This window comes from Puntigrus tetrazona, chromosome 25 (assembly GCF_018831695.1).
Source record: "Puntigrus tetrazona isolate hp1 chromosome 25, ASM1883169v1, whole genome shotgun sequence".
NCBI lineage: Eukaryota > Metazoa > Chordata > Actinopteri > Cypriniformes > Cyprinidae > Puntigrus > Puntigrus tetrazona.
In genome coordinates, this window is record NC_056723.1 from 9,383,345 (window position 1) to 9,408,472 (window position 25,128).

At 36.7% G+C, this 25,128-nt stretch overlaps 1 protein-coding gene across 5 annotated transcripts; it reads left to right on the forward strand.

The window, feature by feature from the left end:
• The first annotated feature begins 72 nt into the window (after positions 1-72).
• On the forward strand, positions 73-24,747 carry gramd4b (GRAM domain containing 4b). 5 transcript variants are annotated; one of them, XM_043227479.1, is made up of 20 exons: positions 73-420; positions 5,897-6,104; positions 7,908-8,031; positions 13,585-13,705; positions 13,842-13,900; positions 14,788-14,923; positions 15,562-15,587; positions 15,762-15,853; positions 16,230-16,321; positions 16,631-16,679; positions 16,769-16,840; positions 16,950-16,993; positions 17,516-17,625; positions 17,764-17,918; positions 18,453-18,470; positions 20,305-20,455; positions 20,545-20,638; positions 20,803-20,893; positions 20,977-21,045; positions 22,074-24,747. In XM_043227479.1, the coding sequence occupies exons 1-20, from the start codon at positions 392-394 to the stop codon at positions 22,188-22,190; spliced, it is 1,857 nt and encodes a 618-aa protein (XP_043083414.1). In that variant the 5' UTR covers positions 73-391; the 3' UTR covers positions 22,191-24,747. The 5 variants fall into 5 exon arrangements, with proteins under 5 accessions (XP_043083414.1, XP_043083415.1, XP_043083417.1 ...); XM_043227480.1 differs by having other exon boundaries at positions 20,308-20,455; XM_043227483.1 differs by lacking the exon at positions 73-420 and adding an exon at positions 491-687.
• Positions 24,748-25,128: the final 381 nt, after the last annotated feature.

Consider the following 25,128-nt stretch of genomic DNA (forward strand, 5'->3'; position numbering starts at 1 on the left):
GTTCGGTATTCCACATGCACTCATTTGAGCGCGTTTTACTTCACCCACGGAGAAGGGTTGAGGGTTGAGAGGGTTCCTGTTTAATAAGGGACGACTGTCAATTATCGGCCCCTTTAAGAGCGTCTGTCGCTGTCATTGACGAAATTTCCTGGTGTGAAGCGAGTCTCGCTGGATATCAACAACGGATTGAAACGAACCCCTAATGATGGTGTGCCGTTTGCACGCGATTCTAACCCGCAGTAACGCTGGAAATAACATCTGACAGCCCGGGGAATCGCATCGGCGGATCAATGCGTCCGCTCGGGCATTTTACGCCGGGTTTCTCATCGAGCTGGTAGTAGCAGGTGGCGACGGAGCGGGGCGAAGCTCAAATATTCATGCCTTCCTGTTAATGAAACTTAATTACGAATTCCGTGCAAGGTGGGTAAGAAAACTTTCTTCCCCCTTTCTGGGTGTTAATCCCGCGGCGGGCGGGGCGCGTGTTACGATGTGTCGGACCCAAGAAGCTTTTGTTACATTGTTGCGTTCGAATTCGAATCCTCAAACTCATATGCAGCGCGAACGTGCCACATTGTGTGTAGTTTCCGCACAGCTGCGGCGCGTTTTCTGTACACATGTTAATTTGGCGGTTTTATTTCGTATATTTTGTGGCTTAATGTGACGACCGTCCCTTAGCCTCAAGACGAGGTAAGAAACGATTTCCAATATTTTGCGAGCGCACCGCCATTCTCAGCGGCATCGATCTAGAAGATGTTTCGTAGTGACGAAAGGCTTTTAGGTCGAGGCATTAATCGGCGATCTATTGGTAGTGCAACTGTGTCAACCCTCGATGTTTTATTGATGAGATCCAACTTGAACTACGCGCCGAGGTGGTGAAGATGCGGGGCTCTTGGAAATAAAACGTGCTAATAAGACGCTTGTTGATATTATTTAACTAGAGAGTGCAGCGCATATGTATAAATGCGCAAAACACTGCTGACCGATAATGGGTTGCAAGCGGTTTGACACAGGGGCGGATGATGTGTTTGATGGTATGGGGGAATGGAGATGTTTAACACGATGCCGGTGTCGGAGGATGTGGTCGAAGCGAGCACAGACGAGCAGCCTGACCGCTGAACTCGTTGCCAGAGTCGGGGAGGGTGAAAGGGGAGCCGCTCGGTGGCCTCGTAGCTGTGGTAGTCATGGTGTTTACCTATGATGTAATTCTAATGGGTGTTAATGTAGGCTGTAAGTAAGCGCTACGTTACGGTTGGGTGACGTTTTGAATGGAGTACAGTTGTTGTTTTGTTTTCTGTTGTAAAACAGACTTAATTTTCCGTTCTCAGAACTTTCTAGTTAACAAGTATGCTTAGAGCAAGTATACTCCACGCAGTGATGTACGTTTGGTCAGCAGGAGGGCCCAAGGACGCCCATGCGCGCAACAGTTGGAGCTCGATCGGTGTTTCTCAACACAAAATGTGCAGTGCTGGGGCGCCCAGGACCAGGGTTGAGAAACGCTGAGCTAGATGAATGTTTCTGAGGGAGAAGAGTCCGCTAGGTGGTACCGCGCGTGGGTCGAAGTTGTCTATCCGCGGTTGAGTTTGTTTTAAAAGCCGTGCGAACATCTGCGGACGTGAAAGGGCAGAACGCGGAAGATAGCGACCAGAAGAAATCTCGCGAGCGCCCCTTTTACGCGCGCTTCTGCAGAGCTCAGCAAGAGGCGACTCTACTACAGATTTCTACTTATTAAGGTGGCATTATGTAACGAAAGTATGTACCTGTGAGAGTTTAGGGTGCCACCTTGGACAGGGCTAAAGTATGCTCCATGTGATGGACGTGAGCACTAGCGCTCGGCACATGCGCACTAGTTTAGTCCTTGTCCGGTGTCTGCAGTATCTCTCTCCACAAGTCATAGATAACAACATCTTTGTGTTTATTTTAACTGTTAAACTCGTCACAAGTGCTCGTCAGTGGAGACATCTGTTTTTGGTAATATCGCCGGTAGTTTGTTGTTGTGGTCCGTCTTTCCATCGTGAAAAGATGGGCAATGTTGGGCAAACTAATTAGTTAAAATAAAAAAACTCAAGACGCGTGTTCTAACTAAGCATATGTTGTATGCACGGCTACAATAAAATAATGCAATACAATAATACAATGTCTTACAGTACACGTGTACTATGGTGATGACATTTGCATCATGCACACTGTATGCTTATCATAGCAAAACATTTTCATAGTTATATTTAAGGGCTTTTTAATGCAATAGGACAGTGTAGAGAAGACAGAAGAGCATTGGACAGAGAGAGGTGAAACCCGGGTCATCACAAGCACAGATGTGTTGCATATCGTATTGCATAAAATTCCCAGAATGGGGGAAAAAAAAATGTTTTTCATAACTTAATAGGAACATTTGCAAGGTCTTCTTAGGGCACATTTTATTAGCTGGTTTGTCAGTAGAATGATTATGTGACGGAAACTAACTTAAACATCGTTCCGGTCTTAAATTTTGATTCGTTTAAGCAGGTTTTTAAATTTCGAACCTTAATATTACCTCTTTTGCTCTGAGTGGGTTTCTCTCAGTATGAAGAGAGATATGAAGCATGAAGTGCATCTTGAGTGGAGAGATTACAGACAGCTTTCAGAGTCAAACACTGTTGGTGCACTTGTTGGTTATAAGAATATATATAAAAAAAGATTAAATGCTTCTGCAGAAAACAAAAGAAAATGTTGGTTACTAAATAGTTCTGGGACCTGTTCCATAAAACAAGTTTAAACTTGGTTCTGGGGCCTGTTCCATAAAACATTTAGTACCCTGGTACCCTAAGAAAAAAACGGTTGACGTTTCTCAAAATATATACATTTTATTTAAAAGGTTTGAAATGACATCAGAGTGAATGGTGACTGAATGTCAATTTTTGGATGAGCTATCCCTTCAAACAGATGCTAAGAATTTTTCCTCCTAACTAAACTTGTATGTTGATTAGCGCTCCACCCAAAAGCGGCACAGACGAGTGGGAAAGTTGAACTCATGCTCCACCCTGAACAAATCAAACTTGCATAACAACTTGTACCTCAAAACATTCTTCCAATTCTGTGTGTATTTGTCCTTCTGCAGATTAATTAAATGATTATTTTCAAGCTGACCATAACGAATTCCATAAGACAGAAATGCTATGTTCCAAGTCTTCTAAAAAGTGTGCATGCAGACCCTTTTCCTTTAAGTTCATGTTATTTATATATATATATAAGTTATTTTCTTACACCGTGGAACATGAGAGGAAAGGATGTTTTTATTGTACTGCAGGCCTGATTTACTGTAGTACTTTTTCCCTAGCAAAACTTTCATACGAAAAGGACATGATTAGTTTTGATGTTTAACGCCCTGTCATAACTTCTCCTAAAACTACGCATTCTAATGAGCTAAAACATGGTAAATCTGACAAATCTAGACACGGGTGATAAATATCATCCGCTCAAGCTATTTCCCTTTCCCTTGTGTGAACTGCATGAAACGTCTGCTTATTGTCAGAAAAAGTCCCTTTATGATTCACAGGATGCCGAACTCAGGCTGCTTAAGAACAAGACGGCTGGCGTTAAACCTCAGTCCTGTCATTATCATGTACAGCATGTTGTCTGAGCTCTGGAAGTGAAATTAGAACTCGGCTGGGGGTTTTGAGTGTCTAGGCACGCATGCGGCCGCTTTGTTCCCAGGCCTGCTTTGTTTGCTGTAAGGTCAACTAACTGCAGGGAATGCAGAGTTTGGAACACCAATAGCATTTTTTAGTACAACACAAGAGTTGTGTTTTTTGGGGGGGGTTTTTGATAAATAATCCAGTCACATGTTGCAAAGCAGTGTTAGTGATTCAGTCTCAGCATTCTCAGAGAATTTTTCTTAGATGCACAATGACGTTTAAGACGTTGCCCGAGGAAGAGCAGGATACTTCATGACCTGCATGACCTTTCAATCAAAAAACGGCTTGATGAATATACTGGCTTCTTATTTGCAAATAGTTGAAATGAATGCTTAAAAAATATGCAAAAGCACCATAAAAGTATTTTTATATGAGGTACCTCAAACCTGTGCTTTCTTCTAAAGCCTGGCATGGTAGCTTTGTGTGAGGTTTTTAACTAAAACTATTAAAAAGTTTATGAAATGGTTAAATTAATCCTAATAAAAAACGTAAAAGCAGTTAAGCAAAGATGTTTTCGTAAGTTGCTTTAAAAATGATTAATTGAAATATTTATGATCGTAATACTTTTTAAAAAGGAACTCATAAAAAATGTCAAGCACATAACACAATTCCTAAAAACTTTTTTTTAAAATTACAGGAATAAAAATATATATAAAAAAATGTAAATAATACTATAATAGTAAATAATGCTAAATAACAATGGTCAGGATTGTTAAACTGATAGCTCCGCACCTGCTCTACAATTCTGGACAATACCAACAAGTCATGATTTTCTTAATGCATGACTGATAACGAATAAATAGTTGATTTTAAACTTTCATGAACATAGTTTCCATTGTGCCTTTTCTTTGCTTGTTCATTTGTTTAAGTGCGTTGATCCATTCAGTCACTTTCTACAAGATTATGGTCTTTATTTATTTTACAGATATCACCAGTAGGGCAAAGATATAGACGTTTGAGCTCAAGGTTCATTAATTCTTTAACTCGTATAATGATTTATTTGATGATTCGACAAAGGACATTTTAATATATAGAGTTGAAGACGTAATGCAAGACGTAATTAAAAGCACTGTTCTGTTTTAAGCAACAAAGGATCACGCAGAGGAGGTAATATAAATAAAAAAATGATTAAAATGTTTTGGATATGCTGTATGCTTAAATCACTTCAAATGGCGTGATTGAGGAGTTGCATGTCTCTGTTTTCCTTCAATGAATTGTAATTGGTTGAATGAGTATGCAATACTGTTGGAGAGTAGATCTTAAGGATTAAGTGTGAATATCATATGTTTATCTGATGAATTTAATCATTGTGTTTGTCACAAAAGTAAAGCTTGCTGATGATTTATTTTTGCCGGTTTGTAGACCTCTAAGAGTGATGAAGATGAAATCACAAGTGGTATGTTTGAATAGGAAATGTATTGTAGTGCAGTGTTGATTTATGATAACGGTTTTGATACTTAAATGCAACATTTGTTTGATGTCGAAATGGAATAATACATAAGTGTTCATTTACCAACGTTAATTCATTTAAAAAAATGACATCAAATCAGTGTTTTGTTAAATGAAATGTTTCTGTAAAAATGAACTTTTCTTAAATATCCAATATCAATCTATATGTACAATATTTATTTACATAAAGTCAAATCTTTTCAAAGAGTCAGTTAATCCGGTTCACGAAAGCAGCGTAAATGATTGTGTCTGGCAGCTGGAAGAAATTGGAAGTCATGGAGGTTTCTGGAGAAGTTTGAAATCAAAGTGTGCTTTTTCTCGTGCATCAAACGCTGATGATCAGCGCTGTACATGGGTCTCGCCAAGAGCCGAAACCGATCGTGGGGCCTCTGACCCACATACAGTACAGAACAGGGTCCTGCGCCACACTAGTCCCTCATCAGCTGATCTCTTTGAGATCGGAGCAGTTTCTCACACAGTTCAAGCAGCCCATTATTGCCTCTACAGTTCACGGTCCTCAATACCCGCTGCAGAGAGACTATTATTGAGCAAGCGAGTTACTGTCAGTTGTACGTTATTTCTGAGCCGACTTCTTTGCCAAGAACGGCTTTGTCTTCACTGCTAGGTTAGCATAATAAAAGTATGTAAATATTCATTTCATGTGACTTTATTCACCGTGGGCAATTAAAAAAAACTAAACCTGATCTGCATAATAATGTATTCATCAAGATATATACTGTGCATTTCTTCATTGCTGCACGGTTTTGTTCTTACAGGGTCGCCACCCGCCATGTTAAGATAAAGACACAGGTCTCTGTGTTGAACATGCTAAAGCGATTGGATAAGATAAGGTTCAGAGGACCAAAGCGAGATGAGTTCCTGGACCTTGCCGAGTCCCCCAACGCTTCTGACAGTGAATGTAATGACGACGTCCCAGTAAAACACCGGAGCTCCATCAAAGAAACAGAAGAGCAGCGAGAACCTGTAAGTGACTTCCTTTTCAGCTCTGGAGAATATCAAGGGAGAATCTGCTAAATGTATTTTGTTTAAAAAAAAAAAAAAAAAAAAAAAAAAAAAAAAAAAAAAAGTTTTGTTCTGTTTGATTCTGCAAAAAAAAAAAAAAAAAGTAGATATGTGATTAAGATTGTGAGAAATGATATTGTAACACCAGTCATAGAAAGCTGTTGAGTTCAACTAGTGCTGTCAAACGATTAAGCGCGATTAATTGATTATATATGCGTAAGATACATGCTTTTGTTTATATTAATATATGCATAATAAATATAAACCTTTATACGCACATGTATTATGTAAACAAAAACTATTATTGCGATTTAATTGTTTGACTGCACTAAGTGTAACAAGAAATCATAATTTGCTCATCACTTAATTACACTTAATTTCTTCCCTGGCCTGAATCTCTTTTATTATTATTATTATTTTTTTTTTTTACATGACATGACAACCCATCTATTTTCTATTAGTCCATGATTATGTTTCAAACAAGTGGGTAGTTAGCTTTTACTTTGCATTTGTTGGCTTATTTTACCGTATTTCTCCCTTTTTATAAAGTTGTGAATTTCAGTCACTCTTTCTTCCAGGAATGTTATTACAAGCAGATGTTCGAAAAATTGGTTTATTCAAAATGTAACATTTGATTTGTTCCACTCAAATGGACATAATGAAAATCAGAGATTAATTAATTTAGCAAAATGACTTTCAAATATCCAAGCTAGTAAATTCTTATCACTAATTCAGATCTGCTTTTTCTGGTATTTAAGGCCTGCTTTTTGCCATCCAATTAATTCCAGACTGGTAAAAATATAAAAAAATAAAAATACCATTCTTATTTTTTTTTTGTGAATGAGGTTTCATTTTTTTGACAAATTGCTTACAATAAGAGTTTTTGCAAAAGTTATTCATTTAAAGTAAATTTCCACTGTAAATGCACAACTAATAATTATTTATTTATAACTGGGGTTTATATAGACATTTGAATATCATTTTAAATATTTTTTAAGAACAGATACTCAGAGTGAGGTCTCACTTGCATTTAGTTGCTTTCCTTTGCCTTCTATTAAGAGGCAAACAGCCAAATTCCCAACAGAGTTTCAACCCAAACATCCATTTGCTTCAGCGTGTTCTTCCTGTTGTTGCAGCTGAGATAGCCCTGTCGTTCACATCCACAGACTTCACAGGCCCTAGTCTTAAAAACAATCTTTGCAAAGCTGCACTATCTTTTCCTGTGCTCGTTTGTTTGTGAAGCCACCCCGTGTTAAGCACCGACCTTTAGTGTTTCGCTTGACATTTTACAAGAAAAGAACTGATTGGAACCCAAGTTCAGACAAAACAATGTTATTACGGGCTTTTATACGGGGCCGCCTCATCCGAGCACGTTTTCAAAGAAATTGCATTTGCTGGGCCTAATTTGATAAGCACGGGAAAGCGCACCTAAGAGATCTGTTGTGTCTCCGCGAGCTCGTGAGCTGGTCGCTATGGTTACGGCTGCCGCACTGGCGTCCGGTTGGTGACCAGAGCCGTGATTTGTCGAATCCTGGTCATGCTGGAGCTCTGATGCTGTAATGTCTCTGGCAGGCTGGAGCCACAGATCCTAATGGACTCTCATTTATTAGACTGTAACGTGGCCGTGTTCAGTATTGTTCGATTAAAGAGAATGTCCATTAGACGATCATTCTGACGTTTAATTGAACCTTAACAGCTATTTAATGTTGTCATTGCTGGGAGCCTTTTATGAACTTCTGAGCTTCTCATATTTTCTGTTTCCAGGCTGGTTCAGGGACTCTTACCATGTCTGCTGCTCCCATCCAGGATTACAAGATGAGCGATGCCGACCGACTCAATGAGGTCAAAGGTCACCTGGAGATAGCCTTACTGGAAAAGCACTTTCTTCGTGAGTAATTTCCACAGCATCCTTATTTTACAAGGTTACATCTTTTAAATGATTACCACAGCTCCTCAGATAAACATCCTGCTCAGTTACCTTTTTTTTTTTTATCATATATTATAGACTATTATGGCTATTATGGCAAAATCTGTTCAAACGCATGCATTGCTATTTTGCTTTCAGAACTAGTGGAAAGAAAACATCCCAAATGTTTTTTTTTAAAGTAATTATACTAATATATTAACACATGTCTTTAAATGTCACATGTTTTATTTAAATTGTGAATTTTATTTTTTGATTGGAGTAACTCTTTTGTCAACAAAATGAAGCAAGAATTTCACACAGTTCATATTTAATTAGATAAATAAAATTAAATATTTAAATATTTACCCTCTTCACCTGTAGTGCCCTACTTTAGTAAAATTAATAATTTACTTAATAAAATATGAATTATTTACGAATACAGTACACTGTTAGTTTGAAGTGTTTAAAAAAACCAAAAAATGTTTAATTTTCATGACCACACCAATGATACATTTGAAATACTTAAATGATGTTCATTGACCATGCTGTGATTTTATTTATTTTTTTTATGTAATGTAGTAAAATAATACACTTTTAATAAAGAAAAAAAAATCTTTATAATTATATTTTAATTTATTTTAGGAACTGCTTACCTAAAACCACACCCATGATATGTTAAAAATGCTTTGGAATTAAGCTATTATATTATATTATATGAGAAGTTCTTAGAACTTTCAACTTGCATCTCCAGAATTTGTTAAAAAAGAGATTTGTCGTCTCAGGCCTGCAGATGTGTAATATATCACGAGCTAAATAGGTGATCGCTCAGGGTGTGTGTCGGTTTATCTCCCTGAGCAATGCAGTGAGATCACTCTCATTAATGCTGGAGCGGTGTGCACCTTACAGCAATAAACCCACCGTGTCTACCGCTGATCCTCTGACCTGTACCTGTATCTCAATTAGTGAGACTCTCAGAAACAGAGATTAGCTCTCTACTGGGGTTCTCTCTCACACACACACACACACACACACACACACACACACGGGTTTATTGGCACTCTCCATAGTCATAATGGTTTTTATGAATTTTCTATACCCTTACCATAACCCTACCGCTCTTAAAGCATAAAGCTTTCTGAATTTGTAGATCATTCTGTATGATTTATAAGCTGTTTTCCCCATGGCGATCAAAAAATGTGCCCACAAGGACTAAATTGACTATTACTGTACCAGTGGGGATATTTAGTCCCCATACTGTAATATATCGGGACATGCACGCATCTAACATACTTTTTTTTTTTTTTTTTTTAATCACATTGTCTGTTAATTTGTTGATGTATGATGTTATCTTGTTCACCACATGACTCAATTTCTCTTTTTATTATATAGGATTAAACAGAACATTAGATACATATTACAAGCTTGGGAATGTCCGGTCTATTTTTAGTGTGTGTGTGTGTGTGTGTGTGTGCGCGCGTGTCATTGCCCTCAAGCACTGCAGTACTGGAAAGCAGCAAAAGGTCAGATAGGGACCGCCAAACTGTTGCTGCCCATAAAAGCAGACTGGACTTATTAATAGTTTGTTATACAACTGAAGCCTCCCTATTTAGGAAAAAGAGAAAACGTGGTGAATCACTGTCTTTGAGTTAGCAAGAGAGCGTAGAGGTGATTCACGTCTGAACTGTCCGTAGATCACTGGGTTCTGACCCAAAAATGGATCCCAGACATATGATAGCAACCGTATTTAAAAACGATTAGACAACGGTAAATGTAAATAAGTATGTAATCATTTATAGTTGTTAGAATTAGAATAAAATGTCTTTTTAATTAGTGCTGTCAAATGATTACATCCAAAATATTTTTGTTTACATAATGTGTGTGCACTGTGTGTATTTATTATGTGAACATATAAATACACGCATGGAAATATTTAAGAAAAAATGTACTTTTATGCATTAAATATTTTGATTATCAAATACATGTACATATATATATATATATATATATATATACTATATATATATATATATATATATAAAATATATATATAGTACAGACACTTATATTATAAACCAAAAACTAAAAACATTTTAGCAATGTATTTCACTGTTTTCTGAAATACTTCATTGGCATTGAGCACTGTTGCTTATAACAGTTCTGATCATTAAGTCCAAAGAGCTATTAAGCAGTGATATTGAGTTGCACGAATCTTGCGACGTGGGTTTAGGGGCCAGTAACAAACAGTTAAGATCATAAGACAGATCTTCATGCTTCTCATCCTTCATGTCACTGTTCATGGATCATATGACATGACCGCTTTGGAAGCTGCAGCTGTCTCTATGCTACAATAGACTTGTGCTGACAGCTAACTTCCTTTTAATCAGAATATAATACAAATACAAAAATTGTCAATTATAAAGGGCATTAATTGCAGGATTGTCTCGCACTAATGTTAATCAGATGACCGCGTGATGATCTAGCTTTGGTTTTGTGTAGCCTTCACCATTGTGTCCATGGTCTTTTTGGCAGAGGCTGATTGTGCAAAGGATGCTGTCAGTCAGAAAGGCTTTCATATGCTTAATTGCTTTGTTGTAGATGGGCCATTAGATGCTATCTCTTTTCTTTTTTTTTTTCCAAGCCCTTTCTGCTTTACCAAGTCAGTGTGAACTCCAGCCCTAGTTGCCGGTGTCAGACAGACAGCACACAGCTTTAGTGAGGAAAGGAATACATAATATATTTGCGTATACTTTATACACAAATGTACACCCATTTGTGTATAAATGCAAACATATGCATGTATATATTTAGCAAAAAAAAAGTTTTATAATAAATATATTTATATACAAGAAAATAAACATATAAATGTATTTACATGTAAATACATTCAAAATGTATAATGTATGTGTGTGTGTTTTAATATATAAATGAACCGTACAATTGCACATTATGTAAAGATTATCTGATTAATCGCAATCATTTTACAGCACTAATTATGTTTTATATTGTTAGAAATTTAATGTTATATATATATAATATGTGTGTGTGTGTGTGTGTGTGTAGATTACCTTTTCTCTTTGGTGCTACTACAGGCACAGAAAATGACACCTTTACCTTTAACCTGAGTGTAAAAGAAGCCAAAGTACAGTGTGACTAATCAGCTCCTTAATGTTTAAAGACTATTTTGTTGCCCTGAGGTTTTATTACATTTCCCCGTTGACCTGCGGGGTTGTTAGATTACGGTTAGTTACCCTTACGTTTACAGTAAGTGCTGTTTGAGTCCAGCGTCTCACGATCTGCACTTTGCAACAAAAACACGTTTCGAGCTTCTAGCATGGCAAGGATTAATAACTACTTACATGATTATTTCTGCCACATTTCACTGACTGCAGGAAGTGAGGTCGCATACCGGAGCGTACGCACAAGGCTCACACAGTAGCACAAATCTAGCAAATGTTCCCAAAAGGATTATTCATGTAAAGCTCCTAAACATTTCCCTTGCACAACATGTAACGGGAGATTAGGATTTCTCTTTTCTAAGTGTTCTGCGGTTAATTATATGACATATTTAAACAAGGACAGTACATGTTTATGTGTGCTTCTCATAACACCCATTTCTGTGATGTTTCAAGCTTTGTACAGTGTTTTTTAAAAATGTTCACAGCAGCTTAGAATAATGTTGGGGTTTTTTGTTTTTGTTTGGTTTGACTTGGTTTTGTTTTTGAGTTATTATTTTTGTGCGTGTCTCTGTGGGGTTTTTTTTTAACGTATTTTAAGTCTGCCAGGGGTGGGATGGATCAGGTTTTAGCTCTAAATGTGCACAGTTGCTTTTTGTTTTATATTGCTGTTATAAAAGAAAAAAAAGTAAAAATTTGCATGCTTTCTAGTTGTGTAACCCTCCGAGCAGGCTGTTAAGTAAAGCAGCGTATGAGAGATTAGATTAGGCTGAAAATATTAATTTCAGTCTATTGTTTTAACTGTTGACCGCTAGCTCCGGGTTTAGCGACGGCCTCTGGGGTCTGCACTGATCATCTGGATTCAGATGTCTTCTCTTTAGCACACCTGCCCTTGATTCAGCAGCGGGGGGTCTTTATCATGACTATAGCGCCTCAGTGGGAGACGCAGGAACTGCTGAATTATAGATGAAGATGGGCTTGTGTTCCAGGCAACCTTGAGGCAGGTATTGTGTGCGATTTAGAGGGCAGGTGGAAAAAGCACTCGATCAGGACTGTTGTGTTTGTGCAGTCGAGAGGCAGAAAGGTGTTTTCAGAAAGCATTTTTTTAAGGAGCGTTGCAATATATTTGACCTTTTAGTTAAAGAACAGTCTGTCCCGCGCTGTCTTTCAGATTCTCCGCTGGCTGTTCAGCTAAGCGGCCTGTCCTGTGAGATCTCTTAATTTAGTATCATCTTTGCGACGCTATCGGTCTTGTGCAGGCCTCGTGCTGCCCTGAGACTACAGGATGCTCAGTGGGAGAACTGCTCAAAGCACAACGGGTTTCCACAGAATTTGAATTCTGTCATTAGCAGAATGGCAAACATCTCTGTTACTGTCATGTTTAGTCATTAGCTTTTTCTTATTATGACAGCCTATTGAAAGGGTTTTGATTAAGTGTAATTTAAAGTGGCAGGAGGCCAGCTCTTTGTTTTCGGAGTGATGAATGCACTCTGGCTGCACTCCCTGGTTAATATTTGTTGTGTACAGAGATTTTTGCTGTATTTAAAAATGCTTTCAGCAGCTTTAAATCATTTTTTGCTGTTTGTTGTTGTTGATTTTATGTTTTTGGTTAATGTTTTTGTTTTTTTTGTTTCTGTAGCTTTTAATTTTTTTTTTTTTATGTATTTATTTTGGTTTATCATTTTTTCTTTTGCCTGTTGTTGTTTTGACCCCTGCAGGCTTATTCATTATGTTGTTGTTGTTTGTTGTTGTTTTTTTTTTTTTTTTTCATGTTTTATCTTCGTTTAGTTTGATTTTTAATTTAGTTTGCACTTTTTGTGCTTTTAGTGTAGTATCCGTTGCCATGAATGTTCCCCACATCTGGCACAGAAAATGTGGAAAAAATGTGCTGATTACAGTGTTGTATCATTTATGCATATTTAATTTTTAACTTCAGTTACATTTGGATGTTGGGCAGCTGCACAATTGTGATGTCAGATCAATCTTAAATGGTGCTTTCATCACTCTGCAGTCTTTCTTTTCATAGATATAAAATCAGTATTTCATGTTTGTTTATTTATATGCATAGACGTATAATAAGCGATATAAAGTAGATCTAGCCAGTCACCACTGCAAAATAAACCTTAAGTGGGTGATGATAAATGATCATGCTGTCAGGGTTGTTTTGTTTTTGTTTTTTTTGCAACAACTATCAGCTGACTAATCTGTCTTTCACTTATGTATTTGACGTCTGTGACTAGAAACCTCAAGCATGCTGAAAATTTCCAAGGAAACCACGGCGTTTCCTGAAGTCAACAACATCTCTTCAGTCTTTTAATCCTGCGTTTAAACAAACTGTTTATCTTTTGTGTGCTGCCTACAGAGGAGGAGTTAAGGAAGCTCCGTGAGGAGACAAATGTCGAGACTCTGAAGCAGGAGCTGGAGAAAGAGAAATCAAAGAGAGTCGATCTTGAGCAGAAAATGAATGAAATTCTCAGATCCAGGTATGAGAGGTGATGCTCTTCCTCAGTGTGAACGTTTCCCACAACTACATCTGGCTACGTTCTGTTCAGCTTTAGTTACTTATGCATTCATTTGTTGTTAATACTGCAAGTAAAGCAATATGTGTGCTTGGTCCAGACTGGAAGATTCACCACCTCCACCTCCAAAACCACAAGTCGCTTCTGTCAATGGAACAGGTACAGCTCAGTACATATATAGCTGAGACTCACTTGCACATTCATATGGAAATGTTTATCTCTAAAAGCAACACTTTTATCATTTTTGCCCGTTGTTGTTGTTCTAACCCCTACAGGCTTATTCATTATTCACGTTGTTGTTCTCAACCCATTAATCTCTATTATTCTCTAACAGAGCGCTAATATGCATATAGACTATTTAAAAGCAAGCTACGTAAGAGAATAGATGTTTATATACACATTAGAATAAAAGCCTACAATACGTCTTGTACCCGAGTAACGATAACGCAGCCTTTTTTGCTAAATATTGAGTGGTTCAAAACACGATCATCACTTGTCTAGATCTAAATAAGATGTATTTATGTATGCGTATGCGGTCACAGAGATGGTTTAGATGCGTGCTGTGTAATTGCTAGCTGTGGACACGCAGTCCCTCATTCAGAATAATCCGGATTCATCAACATTAGAACAAGAACAAATTGAATTGCAAACGCACCTGTTCTGGCTGAAGTTTTGTAATGTGTGGTTATGAACACTTTATTATTGAATGAGAACCAGCGTCCTTATTCTGTAGTTCATTTGAGGAGCATGATTATAATTTATCCATCAATTCAGCTGATTGATAGGGGATTTAGCTTAGACAATCACTTTCAGTCATGCTTCAGATATTTTGTTGGATTTTATTATTTAGTGTGCAGCTTTCATTTTCAATTTTACCTGCAATCAAACATCCACAAAAAGGTGCACTCCAAAGTTGTTTTTTTTGTCTGTTTAGTGCAGTTCTCGCATTGATTGTAATGTTATGGTAACGCACAATTAGATTTCTGACGATGTTAGTCGTTTTAGGCAGTAGATGCTCGTGTTTTGATCTGTTTGTGAACTGACAGGGGACAAACAGAAGGAGACCTTAAGCTCTCGGCTGTGGAAATGGCTTTATGAACGCTTTGGTGTTTATATTGAAGATTTCCGCTTTCAGCCTGAGGAGAACACAGTTGAGACTGAGGAACCACTAAGTGCTAAAAGGTAACCAGCCCAAACAAAGCCTCCTTTGGTTTGTTTAGATTAATAAATGTTTTTAAAAGAAAAGTTGACCAGACAACCATGCAAGCCATGAATGGGTCTTTCCTGTAATGTAGCACTCTGGAGGATTTAAAGGAAGTACATCATACTTAAACAATAATTAACCCTGAAAAGACAAATTCCATTCATTTTATAACATATATATAATATAAATGTATAATATTTCTGATATTTAAAAAAAAAAAAAAAGTTTTTACTAGTGCTGTCAAACATTGAATCGTGATTCATCGTATCCAAAAGAACATTTTTTGGTTTGATAATGTGTGTATACTGTGTATATTTGTTATGCATATAAAATTACAAAGACGCGCATTTATATATTGAAGAAATAAAAATCAAAACAAATATTATAATTATAATTTGTGCTGCATAATAGCAATGACTCAATTTTAAAGCTATGGTGACAAACTAAATATTTTTTTGTTCAGTCAGACATTATAGTATGTTTTAGTGAGGTGTTGAGATGTGATGCTGTAGTCAGCCTAGCTTAGACTCTCAATTTTCATGCTATTTCTGGCTTTATAATTCACCCTCCCAACGGATCTCATTAAATAATTAATTTTCTTTTCTCCTCTTTGCAGATTAACTGAAAATATGAGACGACTCAGTGAGTGTTTTCATTACGCATCCCAGAAAAACCCCTCCAAGCCATAGCACTAGATATTTTAACCGATTACAGACCCATTTTAATTCCCAATTAGCCTATGTTTTAATTCCCATCAACTTATGAAACTGATTCTTCTGTTCTGTGTGTGTGTGTGTGTGTGTGTGTGTTTTTCAGAACGGGGTGCTAAGCCTGTAACTAACTTCATGAGGAACCTTTCTGCCTTATCCAGCTGGCACTCTGTCTACACATCAGCCATCGCCTTTATTGTGAGCATGACCCACACAAACCCCTCAAACACTATTCAGAAGATCACGATTCATGAAGATCATGTTTATGTAGAAGCCCGGTCCAAAGTGTCCGTTTTACTACCATAATGAAAACAAATAAAACATGTCGCCAAGCTCGTTGTTATCTGTACATCACCAGACATGGAAAAGCCCTGCCCCAGGATAAACTAGTATGTTAACATGACCAGTTTAATGTTTACTAGGTCAGTGTTATAAAAGTTAATCTTAAAATGCAAAAGTGTAGATGACTAATGCTACCACTTTTTCTTCTGTATGATGGCTGACGTGGATTTAGCATGGCCTCGACATGCCATCCTTCATTTTAATGTCTTCTTCCCTCTCATCTTTTCCACAGATCTATATGAATGCTGCCTGGCATGGCTGGGTTATTCCCATGTTTCTATTTTTAGCCATTCTGCGGTTGTCCTTGAATTACCTCATAGCAAAGTACGTCCAACATAATCTATCACTCGTTCAATTCACAACTAGTTCACAAACGTATGCGCTGGTTGAATGGCATTATAATAGTTCATCCCTTTAATTATTATTTAGCCTAAAATGCAGTTAACACACAATTTAAAAAATATTTTTTTCTTTTTGCTATTGCATTAACAAAAATCTGTTACATTTAAATTCTATAATGTCAAATTGTTTTTTTATTTATTTATTTATTTATTTTTTTGGCTGATGTATTCATTTATTTTTGCTTTATTGTTTGAAATATACATCGTAAACTGTTCTGGTCTGTGTTTTTAGAGGTTGGAGGATACAGTGGAGCATTGTGCCTGAGGTCTCCGAACCGGTGGTAAATATAAGCCCCATTTTGATTCATTAATACCATTTTGTTACAATTAAAAAAAAAAAAAAACCTTAATGCTTCATTGTTTTTATTAGGAGCCTCCAAAGGAAGATCTTACAGTCTCAGAGAAGTTTCAGTTAGTGTTGGATGTTGCACAGAAAGCACAGGTAAGGGATTTGTAGCCTTGTTCTAGCTGTGAGGATTTTGTAATACAGACACCTTTTGCTTTTGATTCACACATAAAGCTGTTGATGCAAAAGTAATGTGTTTTCACAGAATCTATTTGGAAAGATGGCTGACGTATTGGAAAAGATCAAAAAGTGAGTTAGGTATTGAGTTGTGGGAACAGGTGATATGACTGTGTAATGTTTGAGACGTCATTTACCCCCCTTTTTTTTTTTTTGTAATAATAACAGTTTTTTTAGTGCACTCAGACAATTAATCATGATTAATTGCATAGAAAATAAAAGATTTAGGTTACATAATGTGTGTGTGTACTGTGTATATTTATGCATGTATAAATACAGACATTCATGTGTATATACATTAAAGTATTGTTACTTGTATAAATATATTTTTATGTAATATATTAAATAATTATATACAATATAATATATTAATATAAATATACATGTGTAAATATTTTTAAAATATATGCTGTATGTGTGTTTTATGTACATTGTTTAAATAATACTGTGTGCGAGTACTCTATATTTATTATGTATGACAAAGGTTTTTTTTTTTTTGGTAGTACTATTCTGTTAAAAGGATGTTTAATTACATATTTACATGCATATGTACTGTGTTCATGACTGTTACATATGGTTGTGTTTTCATTGCAGTCTGTTCATGTGGGTGCAGCCTGAAATCACACAGAAACTGTATGTTGGTTTGTGGGTGGCCTTCATCGCTTCCTGTGTACTGCCATATAAACTCTTGGGCTTCATGATCGGTGAGAAGTAAAGTTTGACACATGACGTCAACTTCAATATTGTTGGTCCCAAACAATCTAGTCTAATATAGTCTATATATTGTCAATAATATAAAAATAGTCTGATTTATCACCTGTCGTTATATCCAACATTTGAAGGTGTCTACGCCGGCATCAAATTCTTCATCATCGACTTCATCTTCAAAAGTTGTCCCAAACTGAGGGACAAGTATGACACACCCTACATCGTCTGGACCAATTTACCCACAGACCCACAACTCAAAGAGCGTAACAATGCCACTCTGAGCAGACGGGTGAGTGAAAATTTGTGCGCGCGCCGCTTCATTGTTCCCATTCGAAAAGCTTATAAAATATTAATCCTGATTCCTCTTTGTCTCTTTGCGAGGAGGAACTCATCAGTTATGACTGAAAATGTGCTATGACTTCCTCTTGTAGTTAGTAGCCTTCATTTATGTCAGATACAGCAAGACGACTTGGTCAAGATGGCAAAAAGAATATGTAGTAACATATTACATATATGTTAGTATATATTATATAATATTAGAGTTTAACCCACAAACCACAATGCAATATACTTAAGAGTTTTACTAGTCTTGGTACTAGTAACATGCGTCTCAAATCAGTTAAATATAACGACAAATGAGATTTTAAAAGAAAAAATCGAACAAAACATAATAAATAATCAAGACATAAAAGTGTCTGCATGATTATTAAAAAAAATAAAACTGAAACCGGCAACAGAGGATGCATAAAGTGAATTAATGGTGGGATTTTTGGTTTGTGTGATGGTCTGTCACATGTTTATTCTGTTATTTTTCCTCTCTCAGCTGTCTGGGTTTGAAAAGGTAGGGATCTAGTGTGGCCTTTGGTTTGACAACAGTGCCTGTGTTTGCCACCAATGGCTGGTCCTGCGTATGTGTGTTTATATATGTGTGTGTGTGTGTGTTGTCAGGAATACGCTATATGACAATGAAAACGTCTGTTGGCAATTGGATCAAAAACTGTTGATTTTAAATGCATCTTCTTTCTTACTTGTTCAAAAAGTCAATGAGGATGTAACGAAAAATACCAAGATGTTTTTGATCCATCGTCGCCAGACAGATAGTGTAGATATACTCTGTGTGTGAGCGTGTGTGTGTTTTACATGCAGGGTTTATATCCGAGAGTTTCTCTGCTGTAGTATACTATAGTATAATAGGCCTAATAGTATTTTGAAGCGGTGACTACATCAGAGAAGTCAAGCTTTCACACACCTATTTTAGGAACTTAATGGAGACATTTGTTGAGAAATAAAAGGAAACAATCTCTGTATTCATACACAACTTTTGATTATAATTTTTTATTTGATTATAGAAATATCTTGAGTGGCTGGAAACTCTGAAAAGCTTGGCTCTTCTGGTGTTGCCACAGTGTAGTTTTTAATTAAGCTAGCTGCTTAAGTAGAGATCAGATTAATTATATTAGAAACTAAATGATATATGCAGACATTTACTTTCAGTATGGTTAAGTATTATTGGATTCAGTTTTTGTCATGTTTGAGAGCTGGCCTTAAACTGCATTTTAGTCAAGTTGTGTCAGAGTTAGTCAGCATTTCTTTCACAGATGTTGTATTTGCAGACGTACTCTCTCTATGCACGATGAAGAATAGTTTTCTGCAAATATAAGGGTGTTTCTTTAACTGTGGCCACTTGACTTGTATTTTTAGTAAATAGTACTATATTTAATCTACTAACAAATAAGACATAAAATCTCCTGCTAATTATGTATCAAATCAATGTGAAAAAATGGCCTTTGTGTTTTTATAATATTATTAGTAGTAGTAGTATTAGTATTAGTATTTGTATTAGTGAAACTAATGTAGATGTGAAAATAGTTTTTTCAGTCTTTATGTATATTTTTGTCACTCTGTCTCTCTCATATATATCTTTATTATGTATTGGCATGCTAAGATTTTGTTTGTTTTGATTTATTTTTGTTAACATTTTTTTTGTTTAAAACATACAATGGCATAACTATTATATTAATTTAAAACATTAAAATCTATTCACATGCAAAAATAATTCATGATAGCATGGCAAGGTTTCTAGATGTTAATGTGAATAACGGATAACAAAAACGGATAACAAAAAACGCTTCTGTTCATATCGATGAAAATCAGCCTAAAAGTGCCGATAGTTGAAGAAATGCCCATAAATCTTTTTCGGATGACTTTTGATGTCTTGTTCAGCCCCAAATTCTAACACATGAATACACTAATACCTTGGTAATGTGAGTGGTAATACCTATGATAAGTGGCTGTTTAACTCCGGCTTTGAGCTTTGCACTGGTCCTCAGCACCCTCCAAGCAATCCTCGCTACTGTTTGGCATCCAACCCAGAGAACTGAATCTGGCAGCAGCTGACCTCAGGAGCCCACATACAGCTGAGCCACTGACCATCCTTCACTCTGCTTGGCTCGATAACACACACCGGTTTCAAAACCATTGACCAGCTTCCCTCACGTGGGTGCTGCTGTCGGGGGCCCTCGAGTGCTGATGCAGGATCAATTCTGTTTTTTACCTGGTTACTTGTTTAAAAGATGGCCTTGATCCTTCGCCGGCACACAGGATCCTTGCAGCTCTTGGGCTGTACTTTTACACATTCTGCTCCTAAACCGATGGTTTGGCTTTGTTCCTGGCAGCAGATCCAGCCGGTGGTGGCGCGAGGGAATCAGTCGGCCGGGATGTCGTGCGGGATCGGCCGTGAGGAGGAAAGCGGACGGGCCTATAACACTAAAAGAGGGCCTTTTCATGAAGTCTTCAACTTGTCAGAGAACGAGCGCCCCCTGCCAGGTGGGAAGAGGAACTGCACCAGCCTATGAACATTTTCACATGTATTTGCTGTCGTTTAGCTGTAAAACAATGTGTGTTTTGATTCGTAGTGTGCGAGAACGGATGGCGCTGTTGTTTGATCAACAGGGACAGAAAAATGCCAACCGACTACATCCGCAATGGTGTCCTCTACGTCACAGAAAAGTATGCATGTTCATGTTCTGTTTTTTTGATAGCAATTAAATAGCAATATTTACAAATGACATTTTCTCCTAAAATGGTTGGAGTAAATTTTTGTACAACAGCTGTAGGACTTGTTAGGCCAGCGTAGTACCTGATGATAAAATCTGTGTTTTGTGTTTTTTTAGTTACCTGTGCTTCGAGAGCTCCAGCTCCAGGGCGACGTCCTCGAAGAAAAATAAAGTCATCAAGCTTCAAGACATCACAGATATTCAGAAGGTCTGTCAGATGTTTTGATGTTTGTTGAATTCTTTTTATTGAATGCTTAGTGTCTTACTGTATTTCTCCACTCTTGTTAACAGTACAAAGTGTTGTCAGTATTGCCTGGATCTGGGATGGGGATCTCAATTACAACGCCATCCACTTTAAAGGTACTGAATACCTGTGTGTGTGTGTGTGTGTGCGCACACGTGCTTGCTACATATGCTTCACTAATTCAATCAAAAATATAGGAAAAATTGTACTATTTTCTTGTATTTTAATGTATACATTTTTTTTTATCCTCCTTCAGTGTTTTCAATGTAACATGATCCTTTAGAAATCATTATAATATCCTACTTGATAAATATTATTTTCAGTGTTTTCAAAAACAGTTCTAAGAGATTTTTTTTAATAACGTTATGAATTATTTGTAATGAGTTAAGTCTACTTCTTTTTTTTTTTTTTTTTTTTGGAGTATCTTTGCACATTAATTGATTTATAGAAGAACATTAGATGAACTGAAGAACTACCCATTTAACGTTTTATTTGCTTTTATTACATAACTGTCTCTTAATATTAGGATAAATTAATTTAAGGCCATTTTCACACATGCTGTGAACCAGAGATCAATTCCGCCCCCTCTTCCTGCCAGGTTTCTGTTCACATTTTATTATTGGCTCCACATCAAGGTACATGTGTGTCATCAGCACTAGTCCCTCAGTGAGGACTCTTAGCAGCTGTTCACCGCTGTAGCTAAAGCAGCAGCAAGTAGGCTAATTGTTTAGCCTTTACACTAACTGTAATGACCAAAGGAAACCGCATTAATGGAATTTGTTAATAGATGTCACATTTAAGACGACTTAAAGGGTTGCTTCATCCCAAAAAGAAAATTGTGTCATTAATCACTTACCCTCATGTCGTTCCAAACCCATAAAAGCTTTGTTCGTCCACAATTTAATATGTTTTGGATGAATGCCAAGTAATGAACACTGTGAAGGTCCAGAAAAGTAAGAAAGACATTATAAGAATACTTTATCTTCCATCAGTGGTGCAACCATAACATTATAAAGCTATGAGAATACCTTTTCCTTTGACAAAATGTTAATTTTAGGAAGGATTGACCCCTTTCAAATTTCAGGTGAACCCAACACTGACGTTAGACATTGTCCAACCTGAAGAATTTTGTCTTTTTCCACAGCCTCTAGTGTTTGGTGCCATGATTCATCGGGACGAGGCCTTCGATGCCATTCACACTCAGTACGTGAAGATCATGAGCTCCACAGCAGCTACCACAGTGACAAACCCAGAGACATAGTCTCACCGGGATCAACATATGACATAAGGTAGTCCATAAGGCGGCCCTAACCTTAATGTAGCACTATCCTAAACCCCTGTACGGAGACGATGGCTTCCAGAAGTTGTCCGCCCCATCTCCAACCCAAAACAGATGGAGAAACTGCAAAGAAACTGTTTTTCATATTCTCTTTTAGATTCTACACGAGTATTAGGAGGAGTATTTTATATAACGTTCTCTCAAACAGCGTACTATAATCTTACACTCAAGTGTTTGTCAGGATGGCTCTTGTTTTATAAGGTTAGGGGTTCGTTGTGCTTCTTACTTGTGTGTCAGAACAGGAGCTGGTACTCCTTTGTGTCTCTTGGAGAGCTTTGTGTGAACCGTGTGTAGTCAGTCCATATAACCGTCTCTGAACTTACCGCCATTTTCACTTAATTGCATCACCGCTGGCCTTGCACAAAGAAACACTGCACTTAGTGTTGCTGAGAGCTTTTAGATGTGATTTAGGGGGAAAAGGAACAGACTTAACCGTCAACTGAAATCCATATTAGCAAAGCAGCTCGTAACTGCCGGCCACATCGTTCCTTGGGGCTCGCCAATTTTCTCTTCAGTATTTGTGATACTTGTGTTGACTAGAAACGGCCTCGTGTTTTAAAGGAGCAGCGCACATAAAAATAACAATTTTGCTGTTTACTCGTCCCTTGTGTTGTTTTAAACTCGTAAAACACAAAAGGAGATAATTAGGCAGAATGCCCAAGCTGCTCTTTCTCTTTTATAATAAAAGCCCATTGTTTAGGGGATGGTTTACCCGGAAATGAAAATACTGGTACCTTTTCTCACACTCGTGTTATTCCAAAACAACTTTTTTTTCCTTCTGTGGGATGCAAAAGAAAATTTGTTTTTGTTTTGTTTTTTAAAAAAGAGTTTTTAATTGTTTTTGTCTATTTAATAAATGTCAGTGGGGTTCGAATCATTTATATTCTGCAGAGGAAATACGTGCACAATAATAATTTAAGAAACTCCTGATTCGGAATAACATCAGACTGCAAAAATAATGACAGAATTGTCATTTAATCCTTTTTTTAACTTAAAGCACAAAAACCCTTACCGATTTATAAAGGACTGTTCAAAATAAACCAGAATTAGCTGGTTTTGGTCATATATTCTGAGCCGGGGTTATTGAAGTATTTAATGCATTTTTGAATATGTTGGCACTGGTTAGAGAAATGTCTTTGTTTACTAATATTGTACCCCAAAATAATATGTAGAACCGCACAGACTCATTTCTGTGTTTGGCGTAGTGTGTTTTGATTTTTCTATCAAATGTGTGTAGGGGAACTCCAAAATTAACATAGGCTTCTTTTTCCAAATACACTGTTTTACTCATTTATGCATAACATTTTTATTTGGTAACATTTGACTATGCAGCCTTCCATCCTTCTGGCTTTTCTTTCTTAGAGAGGAGAGTCGTATAATACATCATGGGTTATTTGTTTAGTTTTTTTTTATTATCGGTCCCCAACACTTTTCTTGGTTTTCTAATTTTTACACATTTCAAAATGTGCTGTGCTAAGAAACCGTTTCTTTTTCATTTGGTCTGTTTTAAGCCTTGTTTCTCACCTGCCTTATTATGCCTTATTTTATTTTAATTTGACAAAAAAATTGTTTTTATTATTTTGAGTCTGTACGTCTGTTGGGGTTAGACTCCGCACTCCTTGGATGCTGTTTACCAAGTTTACGAAATGGCACTTTTGGGCTTTCTAAATATATAGCCACTTATAATGGAAGACCATTTAGTTAGAATAAATATGATGCTAATATTGTCTGTGCAGAAGTATGTATTTGTGAAACATTAATAGTGCACCTTGGTTTATTAATTTCACCTTTTAACATTAAATTCTAAAAACTAATTCCATTAATTATTGAATTTTAAAGTGGGAAAATGATCACCAATGATTGTCGTTTGCCAAATAAATGTATTGTTGTTTGCGCTCCGTTTCTACCCCATAACAGTTCTATTATGTGCTCCACAAAAGGCTATTTTGATCCCTAGACCTATAGGGGCGTGAAAATTAGCCTTTTTTATTTTTAATTTTTTTTTTCTCTGGTGAATGTTGAAGAAGCTGAAAAATCCTAATTTTTAAATGCCTTGTTGAACCATTTTATTCTATTTTGCATTATAAAACCTTCTTCATCTAGCTTTAAGAATACGATTGTTGTTGTTCCCTGGAAGTTGTTGGCTATAGCATGGAGGGCTGGTGTTGTATTATTTCACTCAGTGTATTTCCCTATTCAAGTTGTTTTACGTTTCGGTCAATTATCCGTTTAGTTGGACGTAACGCACAGTTGTCACGATCACATTGGTACGACTGGGTTTAATAAACTTCGCTGAGGAACAACCACTTTAAACTGGAGTCCAATCGCTCCGGGTCGATCTCATGTGCTGAATGTGACTGGATGTTTGTTTATCGAACATTTGTATTTACACTGGATGTACATGTCTGGTAAACTTTCCTGCTTTCCTCTGAATAGTCTTCATTGGGGAAGAAATAAACTGAGCTATTTGTAACTTTTATTGCTTGCTCTTTTTTTTTTTTTTTTTTTTTTCACCCACCTATAGAGTGCACATATATAGTGTGACGTTTCACTAGAGGGCACTACATGTAGCTTTAAAAGGTAACCATTATATGTAAGGGGTCTTTTCTGCTGTATATATTTATACTACTGATAAGGAAGCTAGACATTTAAATAAAGTCAATTATTCATAGAGATATTACAAAAGTGGCATTCGAGGAAGTATAATGATATTTCACACTAAAGGATGCCCTAAGTTTTACAAAAGAATAAAGTTACATAATTTGAACTACTCGATTCCTTAATTTAATCAGGAAAATAAGTTCACCTATTAGCATTAAATGCCTACAGTTCAGTTCAGGTGGGCAAAAACTGCGTTTTC